At 37.4% G+C, this 11929-nt stretch overlaps 1 protein-coding gene across 1 annotated transcript; it reads left to right on the top strand.

Moving 5' to 3' along the window:
• Positions 1–5956: 5956 nt before the first annotated feature.
• fam181b (family with sequence similarity 181 member B) lies at positions 5957–7690 on the top strand. Its single transcript, XM_028044541.1, has one exon. The coding sequence runs from the start codon at positions 5957–5959 to the stop codon at positions 7184–7186; it is 1230 nt and encodes a 409-aa protein (XP_027900342.1). The 3' UTR covers positions 7187–7690.
• Positions 7691–11929: the final 4239 nt, after the last annotated feature.

The following is an 11929-nucleotide window of genomic DNA, read 5'->3' as shown; positions in this document are numbered from 1 at the left end:
TACTTTAGAACGTTAAAAACCACGTACCCTTTAAGTATAAATACTTTTGCAAGTTACTGTATCTCCTTTTAATTAGCTTTTGATAGAGATGTGACTTTATCCTTCTGAGGAGCCTCTTTTGTCATGTTTATGAAAAAGATGAGGCCATAAAGTTCAATTTCCACCAAGCGAGAACAAATGCACATCCTTGAGATTTAATAAAAACCCAATCGGAGGAGGCCAATAAAGCAAGTGGTGGGAGGTTATTGCGGTTACGGTTGCTGACCTTACCCCTGCGGACCGACCTGTGGGATTCCCCTTGGCACGCATTCATTCACCAGCTGCTATTAAAAGTCTAAATTGTGGGACCAGGACAGCCTGTAGACTCTAGTTGCCCCCCCCCCTCCCCTCCTGCTAGCTATATTAATATATTTCCAACAGTGCTGCGGAGACTGAGAGGGGTTGTTGGAAGGTTAAAAGTGATGCAGTGAGATGATGCAGGTACCCAGAGACTGTTTAAAATCACTTTTGTTTTTTTCATTTTTGACTGTTTCACTTCACACTTTTAACCTTCTAAAGCTAAAGTTCCTGACACAAACATGACCCATGGAGGGCAAAATGTCTGGCATGTCAGTTTATTTTTTCACAAGGAGAAACAAAGACAGATTTCAAGCGTTTTGTCACAGCCTCAAATGAATTTCCTAAGTGGAAAGAAACAGAGCTAAACATGGGGGAGGATGGGGTCTCTTGTACGAAATGCCCTTCTAAAAAAGTTTCTCAGGACTTTGAGAGGTCATTAATTTGGCAGCTCTTTTTCTTTTTTTTTTTTTAGCTCCCTGACAATCGTCATCAATCAGAGGTGTTATTAGTATTCGCTTGAGCTCAAGCTCTTGAGTATGTCCCTGCTCAGATGGAGACCACACACTATTAGGATGAGGTTAAGCTTGTGGATGTCACTTCACATTGTCCCCGCTCACCTCTTTAGGATTTGGTTCTGCTGAATTAGTAAAATTTCTTAAGCAGGACGAGGTACAACTGGGGAAATGTATTAATTTGCAAAGTAATGTTCCCCATAAAATGTTAGTTATTGTTTAATGCTGCAAAGAACTAAAAAATAATTTATCAGAATATTTTCAGTGTACAAGCTGCATTAAACCTCCTAAGCTGTGGTCTCTGTTTCTATTTTTGAGTCGATCTGCACCTTCCCTTCCCCTCCCATCCTCACAGCTTTAGCGCAACAATACAAACTTGTTTCCGGGATCTGTGCGTCAGACTCTGTGGTCTGAATGACCTACCAGCATAAAAGCCAAGACCCCCTGACAAGGCTAAAAATGGGAGGGGGTTATGGCTGCCATGACTGGAATAATGTCATTTTGCCAAAACTGTGCTGCTAGAAGAATTAATTTTAGAATCCCCTCTACGAATCTGATATGTTGTGTTGTTTGCAAGCTGCATTTTTTGTCTTCACTTTGTATTTTAGCTTAGATTATGTTTAAAGAATTAATGCCTTAAAAAATCTTTTTTTTTTTTTTTTTTTTACATATTGTCACATTGCATGCATAGAAGAAGTATTTTATTGAAATTATATCTGTGTGAGCAGATACAACCCCAAAGGAGGTCATTAGTATAAAAAAACATCAGACAGTTCCAGTTTGTTCTTGGTGGATTTTACTATCTGACTTCTTAAACTTCCAGTAGCTAGTAGTAACTAGTTTTATACAGAATTGAAAACACAGCTGGACCTCATTGGTCTGTACCATTAGAAAACAGGTTAAACCAAACAACAAAATTTACACAAAGAAAAGTAAATAAAGTTATTAATCTAATTTACAAGCTTATCTACACAAGTAAATTGTCTGCAAAGTAAAAACCATAATACATTAAACTCAGAAGGTTACTTTAAAGAGAATAAATAATGCTATGCAAAAAGAAAACACTCCATTTGGTTGTGTCTGGTGATGCAATCAATGACATCATAAACAGGAAGTGGCGGGCCGGCCCCTGTTCCGGCGGTAGGATTTGAACGGAGGGACAAACGATGGTGAGTTTCAACAAATAAAAATAATGTACGAGAAATTTACCTGGAGAAAAAAAAAACTAATTAGTTGATGTTTCAGTAATGTAAGCTTTGTAAACGTGCATAAATGGAAACTGTAACACAATGTCGCTACAATAGTAAGTGAAGCAAAATGACAACACCAATATTAAAAGATGGTCAACTGTAAAAGAGATTAAATAATTTAGGAATATGCTTAAGGGACAAGTAAATAAATACAAACTTAACCACTTTGTCACAATTTGATATTCCAAAATGAATTGGTGTTCAATTGTGAAGCAGCTAAAAATTCCCATTTCTGGATTTGTGTGCATATAATTCCAAGTTGTGTCACTGGTTCCCAATTGAATTAAAAGTCCAAACCTTGACTGGGCCTTTCATACATTTAGGGTTGTTTTGCTATTGGAAGGTGAAGCTTTAAATGAGTCTTAATTATTGTGCAGCTCTAAAAAGAATACTTATTTATTTATTGGTCTTCATGATGCTTTTTTTTATAGTTTTATTTGAAAAATTTTGTTTGTAAAACATGTTGTTTACTTTATTATTATGCACTCCCTTGTAGTGCACTATCACAAGAAATTTGAATAAAATTCATCGAAGGCTGTTGTAGCATGACAATGTTGAAAAATTCAAGGGATGTGTCTTTTTAAACCACTGTACATCTGAGCTGCAACGGTCCAAATTGTTCTTCACATTTGGCCTTGTTTTTAGGTTTCCTTTCAGTCAGCAGAGTTGTGTTGGCCAACTGGTTGCATAATCTCCTTTCTGCCTGGGAATTAACATAAGAAAGACTTTTGCTCTGCTTCACTGATTTTTATCATTCAAACACTTAAAACAACTCCGTGCCTCTGTAAATTTATTGACCTGTTCTATTTTTTTCTGTCCTAGAAAAAGAGAAAAATAAATATTTGTATCAAATGGCTGGAGACATAGGAACAAATGCTATTTACTAGATACATTAAAAGTAAATTATACCATTTTTGAGGTTCAGAATGTACTAGAAAATAAAGTAAGTGCTGGCACCAACACTGTCTGGCTGTTAGACACATACTCCCTTGTATTCAGTGCTGGCCATGAAACTTCCTGTAAATACGTGATTGTTTACAGCAGAAGTTTCATACCCAGGATTTCTTAGGGTCAACGTTTCGTCTGGCACACTGAGCCCGAACTGCACTTTATTCCCCTTTAATTTAACAGCTCCGGCAGCTTTTCTAGTTAAATCGACTGTTCATTATTGAGACCCGTTTTACGAAGAGGCTGTGAGGTGCAATTTAATGAATCTCTGGCACAAAGCTCCCTTTCAGTGCTGCCCGAAGAATAGAGGGCTATTTAGACCCCGCTAGGGCTTTATGTCAAAGGCGGCCCATAATAGCTGTCAGGCCAGGGCAGAAATTCCCACTGGCCTGGGAATGCACTAGAAATCAACTTTTGCCATGAGCAGATTAAGACAACAAGCAAGCAGTTGGGGAAGATTCTCCAACATACTGGCATCTGTTTGGGGACAAAGATTTTCCCACAGAAAAGAAGCAACTTTTTGCCACTGTATAGCTTCAGTTTTCAACTTAGTAAGTAATGAAATTACAAATAAATCTCTTAAAGCCTAAAACAAAAACAATTATCAGAAAATTCAGCTTTTTATGAATTGATCAAATATTTTTGTTGGTTTAAGCAAAAATAAATTTCCTCCTTGTCTTTGATGTTTTCTACCTTTAAAATTCATGCATTTGGTTTTTGCAGTTTTGAGGAAAGCTCTTATGTTTTTACTTGCGTCCATAGACATATTTTACCAGATACATTTTACCAAAGTAAATGGTAAACTTTCTGTCTTCACATAGTAAAAATTTTATGTTTTCAACAGTTTTCCAGTTCAAATACTTAAATGGCACTTAAAACACAAGGCTGTTGTATTATGTTGGTCTTGGATTCTGACAACTTTTTGAGTTGACAGGTTATCTTTCTCAGATAATTACATTTGTTTAATATGAAACCTTTAAGCGTTGCAAGGGCAACTATTGACTGTAATAGTGAGAAGATATGGCTTTACAAAAATATAAATACAGTAAAAAAAACTATATATATATTGTTTTTAGTGTAAAAACAGTGTTTTTTACACTGTACAGTGTCCAAAATTGTCCAAATTATTATGCAAATTGGATTTAAGTGTCTTAAAGATAACATTTTTTGTTGTGCTATTAAATTTATATAGGGTATTGTGTGTCAGGGTTCTTTGAATCACTATAATTAATTTCAGAGAGCTGGGTTGATTAGTTTGTCTGGTGAGCTCAATTAAAGGAAATCTACTTAAGAAGGATGTTCCACATTATTAACCAGGCCACAGGTTTCAAGCAATATGGGAAAGAGAAAGGATCTCTGCTGACGAAAATCATCAGATAGTGTAGTGCCGTATGACAAGATAAAAGATTAGATATTTAACGAAAACTGAAACGTTATCGTACAGTGAAGAGATTTGTAGCTGATTCAGAACAAAGATGGGTTTGTGCAGATAAAGGCATAACGAGGAAGGTTTCTGTTGGACAAATTCATCGGATTAAGACAGCAGCTGTTAAAATGCCCTTACAAAGCAGCAAACAGTTATTTGAAGTTGCTGGTGCCTCTGGAACCTCAAGGTGGAGGATCCTCCAGAGGCTTGCGGTGCATGAACCTACTATTCGGCCGCCCCTAACCAGTGCTCACAACCAGAAACGGTCACAGTGGGCCCAGCCGTACATGAAGATTAATTTTCAAACTGAAGACTTCTGTGCAACCCTGGATGGTCCAGATGGACGCAGTAGTGGATTGGTGGATGGCCACCACGTCCCAACACAGCTGTGACGTCAGCAAGGAGGTGGTGGAGTCATGTTTTGGGCTGAAATCATGGGGAGATCGCTGGTCGGCCCCTTCAGAGTCCCCCAAGGTGTGAAAATGACCTCAGCAAAATATATGGACTTTCTGACTGATCACTTTCTTTTATGGTTCAAAAAGAAGAGCTGTACCTTCTGTAGCAATATCATCTTCATGCATGACAATGGTCCATCTCATGCTGCAAGGAATACCACTGTGTCATTGGCTGCTATGGGTATAAAAGGGGAGAAACTCATGGTGTGGTCACCATCCTCCTCTGACCTCAACCCTATTGAGAACCTTTGGAGTATCCTATGTTAACATGTAACTCTGTCTGTTAAGATGTTTTTGATTGAAATAGCTTTTGATTTTGGTACATGTGACCACTTAATGCTGCACATTCAAAGAATGACCGTTTGCAGTTCTTTATAATCCATAAAATGTTTAGAAAATCTGCTGTGCATAATAATTTGGAACAGTGCATTTTGAGTTTATTATTTTTGAAAAAAAATATTGTTCTCATGGGGAGCTTTGTTCAGTAAAATTTGATTGTAATCTGTAAATTTGATACTGTAATAGTTCATGACTTGAAAATTATACTGACCATCATTTGCATTGACCATTTAAGAAAATCTGAGAAAATATCACTTGCAAAATAATTTGGAATATGTATATATATATATATATATATATATATATATATATATATATATCTCATTGAATTCAATGAGAAGGTGTGTCCAAACTTTTGGTCTGTACTGTATATATATATATATATATATATATATATATATATATATATATAATTTATTTTAATAGCGCTATTTCTGGTGTTCGACTGGTTAAGCAATTTGTTGGAATTGTGTTTAGTGACTGCTGTTTAGTTGCAAAAGAAAATAAAACATGCCATCAAATGGGGCTTAAAGATCCTTTTCTTCTCACTATTACAGTCATATCCAACAGTTCCACAAAAGCTGTCATGGTTCAGAGCACACACTGACAGTAAAACCAGTGGAGGAGCTCTCTGACAGAGCACATTGTCTTCTGCTCAGTAGGAAATTTCAGACAAATCCCTCTTAGATGCAGGTGGTTGGGCACAAGCAAAGAGTTAAGTTCCCTGGTTTCCCTTCGCTCCTCCTCTTTGATGTTCTGACATCATCGGTCCTGCCCCCTGAAAGATCCCCTTCCTCATCCTCAGTGGCCGTCACTTCCAGTCTGGATTGTTTATGGAAACTTCACGAGCAGCATCAGGAGCAGGTGTTAATCCGCAGAACAAAGTCATGCTTTGAAGAAACTTTCAGTTCAGGGATCACAGTGGATGCCACAGGTGTAGCCGCCGGGCTCGACAGAGTTATGGCGGTTCAAACTGCAATCATGAACCCTCAGTTTATGAGTTTTTGCTTCCCCGATTCTGTGATGGAGTACGACGTGGAAAAGAGTCTGGATGGGAGTCTGCTGTGCGAGGCAGAGAACGACGAAGACTTCAAAGAGACCACCAGGGACCTGCTGAGCTTCATAGACTCAGCCTCCAGCAACATCAAGCTGGCTCTGGACAAGCCGGTGAAGTCCAAAAGGAAAGTCAACCATAGGAAGTATCTGCAGAAGCAGATCAAACGCTGCACTGGTATTATAACACCAGGGAACACATCAGAAGCCCCGCTGAAAAGACAAGGTTCCCCGGTGAATCAGCAGGGCCCTGTGCAGAGTAAAACTCTACAGAAACGAGAGGGGGGTCAGGCCAACCTGCAGAGCAAGAGCTTGGCTGCTCTCTTCAGCCCTGTCAAGGAAATAAGGGGGGAGAAAGCAAAGAAGCCCCCCATGAGGCACCGTAATCTGCCTCCGTCTTTCTTTACCGAGCCTGCCAACTGCTCCAGAGTTAGCTCCACGTCTGGAATGACACTGAAGGACTTGGAACGGGGCAACCCGGAGGCCGCTGACTTCTTTGAGCTCCTGGGGCCCGACTACAGCAACATGGTGAACGAGCAGGACATTTATCAGGGCGTGCCTTTGAGGGGGCAGCCAGACCTGGGAGGCCTGGACCCTGCTTCCTATGACCATTTAGTTGGTGGTCTCCTCTACACTGAACCCTGGACTAACTGCTCTGGACAGTGTAAAAAACCCTCAGAGGGTCTGCGGTCAGGTCCACCGCAGCCTCCAGTCTATAGTCAGGCTGAGGACACTTCTGTGCCCTTAGACGACAACGGCCTGTGCACTTTGACCTTCCCGAACTTCTTCCCAGACTGCTCCATATCTCAGGTTACCTATGACTTAAATGGTGGATATAACAAAACACATTTTTCATGTCTATGAGAAACTGAAAAGCCTGCAGACTGTTCTAACAGTAGAGGAAGACACTTTGATTTTCATTAACATTGCAACTGGGACACCGTTTTCATGTTGCGTCTATGAAAGACCCATTTTATAAAACGCCAAAAGCTTCATGTGTGTATTTTTTTTTCCATCTCAGGCAATTAACAAAGACTTTCTGAAAGGATCTAACTGTAAGGTGACAGTGATGTTTATCCTGCTTGACACATTAGTTTGTCCTATAGTGGCTGATTTTAACAGTGAAGAAGCTGAACTAAACAACAGATGCACTTTTCCAACTTTATTAGTAAAGGTCTGTGCAGCAGCACAGAAAGAGGGAAACTAATTATTGCTAAAACAATGACGACTCCGCGTGTTTGTCTACCAGAAATTTATTCAGAATTTATTTTCAGCTGGTCGACTGAACACTCTTCGTCCCCTTTTGGGAAGGCATTTATTGTATCTAGCTATTGTAACAGGACAAAATAAAGCTGGTCTTTATTGGTGTGTCTGTTTCCTGCTTATTGTGGATAAGTGTAACACAATTTTTCACTCAGTGACTACAACTGCATTCTACCTCGATGAGGTTCTAGTGTTGAATTTGCAGGCCTGTTATGATAAAAACAGGCAACAAATTTACAAAACATATCGGCTCCCCCTAGTGGCTATGTTTGTTGTAACGGTATGAACCCATAGCACAATGTTTGATAAGTTCGTGCATATGTGTAAAACTCAAGGCCTGGGGACCAAATCTGGCCCGCCATAACTTTTTATGTGGCCCTCTGAGAAATAGTACTTTTAAGATAACAGTTGTGTGCTTAAATATTATTTTGTCAATCAAATCAAAGCAGTTATATCTGAGTAGAGCCAAAAGAAGTTAATATGAAAAGATGTTTAATATTTTATTCTACAAAGTAATAGAATGCAGTTAATAACATTTTAACAATTTAATTGGTAGTTTTATCAATATATTCTGCCACAATCAGCCCTATTGAGTACATTTGTGAACTTCAGTTGGCCCAAAGTGAAAATGAGTTTGAGACCCCTGAGTTAAAGGGCCAATAATACAAAAAAACGGATTCAGATTTATTTCAAACCTTTATTTCTGTTTATTTTAGATATTATAGCTTACCGCTCATGAAAACTAATTAAGTTTCTTAGAAAATATATTACGTGAAAACAATAAAAAAGGGATTTTTAATAGAGAAATCTCAGCTTATTGAAATGGCCGTCCATATGTTGTACAGTATCTGCACTCAGTACTCAGCCTCAACTGCTTTTACATGAATTACAGCATTAATGCATCATGGTGTGGAGGTCCAGGTTTTTTTTTTTAAAGGAAACTTCAGTTTATCTGCATTGTTGGGTCTGGGGTTTTATATTTCTTTTAAATAATGAAAATGAGGTTTAGTTTACTTGATACCAGGGTCATTAAAACAGTGGACAAGTGGAAGACCTAGTGGGAAATAAAATCAGTTTTTTTTTTATAAAGCTTGTCAGTAGACAGAAGCGAGAAATGCTCCAAAATTTCAGTTTATGCATTTTTCTCATTTCTCATCCAATTTTATTGATTTCATGACCATTTGCACGCATGCTTTTCCTTCACACATGCACTAGATGGCAGTAATGTTTCATGGAAGGGCTTCCCCACCACTCCCATCTGGCCATAAATGATGTATGATGTTTTGCATATCATTGTAGTCTTGTATAGTAAAAACCAAGTTGTTCATCGAATATCTGCTTGCATTATAAAAATAGATTTGGAGAAATATGAGCAGTTGTTAAATTTGATATTTAATCACTGTTTTTATACTACTCCCATTTCAGAAGGATTCTCCGAAAATGCTCAGTCTTTTGAGCACAAAAAATGATCTAATGCTCCAATTTGAAGACATGTTCTGTAAGACCTGTGGTTTGCCTCCTGCCAGTTGGCTTGATTAGCAAATTGTTCATTACTATAATATATCATACACTGGGACAGGCCATCATTTTATCTTTCTGTACACTGAAGTACACACATGGGAGGCATATGGATTTTCTGTCCCAGAGTTGACACTGGCTAATACATTCAGATTAGGTCTCACTGATGGCACAAGAACTGCATCCTGCTTTGATTCGATAAATAGTACGGTGGAGACGCTGTGTTTGTCCAAGTGATTAACCACATCTGAGATTTTGCGCATAGGAATATCGAGACTGGAGTATTTGGTCTAAAAAAAAAAAAATCTGACAAAATATATTGCATAGATACGCATGCCGAATGCAGCTAAAATAGACGTTATTGCAGGTAACGTATGTAGAAAATGAATGGCAAAGGTCAGGATTAAGTTCTCATCAGGCACCCCTTTGCAATCTCATAAACAAAGCAACAAAATATCTAAATATCATTGAGTTTTAAAATGTTTTTCTTTTTTGTCTTAATTTTTATACTCCATTCAATAATTACATTGGTTTACCATAAATGTTGCTTATACCTTCTGATTTTAGTTGGCCCTGAGTTCTTAGGGTTTTTTGCAGCAGTGTCTTTGATAGCAGGATCGTTGGACAATTCCATCTGTTTTTTTCCTTGAAACTTGTCAGTTTCGCGGTTGCTATGCTATCCAGAAGAGCAAAGCAGCTTCATAAATTTGACCGGCAGCCAAAAAGAAAGATGAGCAGAGCAAATAACATTTTGATAAGTTATTTTAGCTTATATTTTACGATGTTGATAAAAACAGGTAATATTTTATAATTAAAACTTATATGATCAAAAAATTTGAGATTACGTTTCTTTCTTTCTTTTTTTGTGCTCATTTTCTTCCATCTTCCTGATGACCATCGTCCTGATGACCCCCCATTTTGAAAAACTCCCATAGAGAATAAGCTCTGTTTGGTTTCTGCTGTTGAGACAGATGTTGACCAGGTTTTAAATTTGTGAATGTTAAGTTTAATTGTAGCAACATATTCTGCTTACTTCTCTGCCTTCTGCATGAATTTTGTCAGATTACTATAACGATTAAAGGTATTTATTGCTGCTGTTTAATAAATTCCAGTTTTACCTTATGTTTCATTGGTATTCTGATTTTTAAATTTTAATATTTTTAATAGGTTTTGGCTCTGTAAACAGTAAACAGTAGCTTGTACAGTTTTTAAAATATTGATCATAACATCTCAGAAATGTTCTACTCTGTCTTCTCCTGCAAATCCTTGATGACTGAATAAACATTTACATTGCCAGATCTCGCTGTCCTCCTTTTATACATTCCCCCTTACACATTCCCGCATGGATAACATTTTTTCCCCATGTGCATTTTTTTTCTGGTCTTTACTTATTTTACCAGCAAACTTTGCTGGTGCTGTTATCAAATTCCTGCTCTGCCTTAAGGCGTATCCTAGCAACACTAAAGGGCTGTACTTTTGGTTTAGGATTTAGCAGATACCACCAGTGACTGAAGATGTTCATAACCATAAAATATTGCCATAGTCTGCATATTCTTCAGTGACATTCTAGAAAAGGTATCAGAGTGACTAGTTTTCTCCAGGTCTATGAACTAATATTGTGGTGCCTGTATACCTGTGCATTAGCTGCAAAAAAAAGAAGAAACATAGAATTAAAACAAAAAACATTTTTTTCATACTTAAAAGAAATACAAAATGACTTATTTAGATTTTTTATTTTTGAAAACTCACTAAATTTTGCTGCTCTTTATATTATTGTTTAAGTCTATGTGCTGATAAATCTAGTGATCAGTGAATTTTAGAAGTGGAAGTGAATGTTACTTTTTTCTTTTGAATAAAAGCAGCTATATCATGTTATACGTATATTTTGTTTTCATGTTTTGTGCAAACACTATGATCCTGAGAAACTCATATTATTACTCAACGTTATAATATTGTGAGAATGTCACGCCTGCCTCTACACAGCTACTCTATAATGCTACATATCTGTTATAACTTGGCAAATAATTTCTAAAGAGAGCTTCTCTCTGACCAAAAGTTCTTCCTTTAGGTTCTTTTTAAAGATTTCCTGCTACATTCTTGAAATAAATTGTCAGCACCAAACAACTTCAGACATACAAATCTGAAAAAATGTTTCATCATGAAATGTGTTGTGGGCAACCTTCGACCTACCCACGACATTCACCAGCAAATGCTGTTAGTGGAGATGTGACTTTAGAGCTCACGCTACATTTTTCTACCCACCAGTGGTAACAGTCAGAATCAGTAGGATCCTTTCTAAAGCCTGAATAAAAACACAATGGCCACAAGCAAAGGTTCTTTGTAAACATTCACTTCATATTAATATTTTATCCTTGGCTTGATCTTTTACTTTTCTGCAATATGCGATTTCATTATGCAATATGCGATGTATTTTGAAGCCTCGACACTTTCCATTTTGAATTTATTTTATTCAGCATTTAAGCATTGTTCTTTTCCCCCCGTAGGGTGTTGCGAGCTTGCACTGTGTGTATTTGTTGGGGTGATAAGAAAAAACTGCAGCTGACAAAAGTCTTAGATCCATTACAGACAACACAGCTCTGAATTTTTCATCTCTAGAAAATTATATTGACAGACACAGTTTCAATCCAAGCATCTTACTTGGCAGGGAGATTTAAACTGATTCACTTGCTTCTTGTGCAATGTGTTTCAATGTAAAAAAAACTCAACATGTGATCATAAAATCAGTGTGGGGGTTTGGTAATTGGAAATGACTTTTAACATATTTTTCATCTTATTGAGGCTTTACTTAATTAGTTAAGTGCACTG

The sequence above is a fragment of the Xiphophorus couchianus genome, chromosome 18 (assembly GCF_001444195.1).
Source record: "Xiphophorus couchianus chromosome 18, X_couchianus-1.0, whole genome shotgun sequence".
Classification (NCBI taxonomy): domain Eukaryota; kingdom Metazoa; phylum Chordata; class Actinopteri; order Cyprinodontiformes; family Poeciliidae; genus Xiphophorus; species Xiphophorus couchianus.
This window is presented reverse-complemented; position numbering and strand designations above follow the sequence as displayed.

Excerpts from the sequence above, each read along its gene's own strand:
- fam181b (XM_028044541.1), top strand. The coding sequence starts at position 5,957 with ATGCAGGTGGTTGGGCACAAGCAAAGAGTTAAGTTCCCTGGTTTCCCT.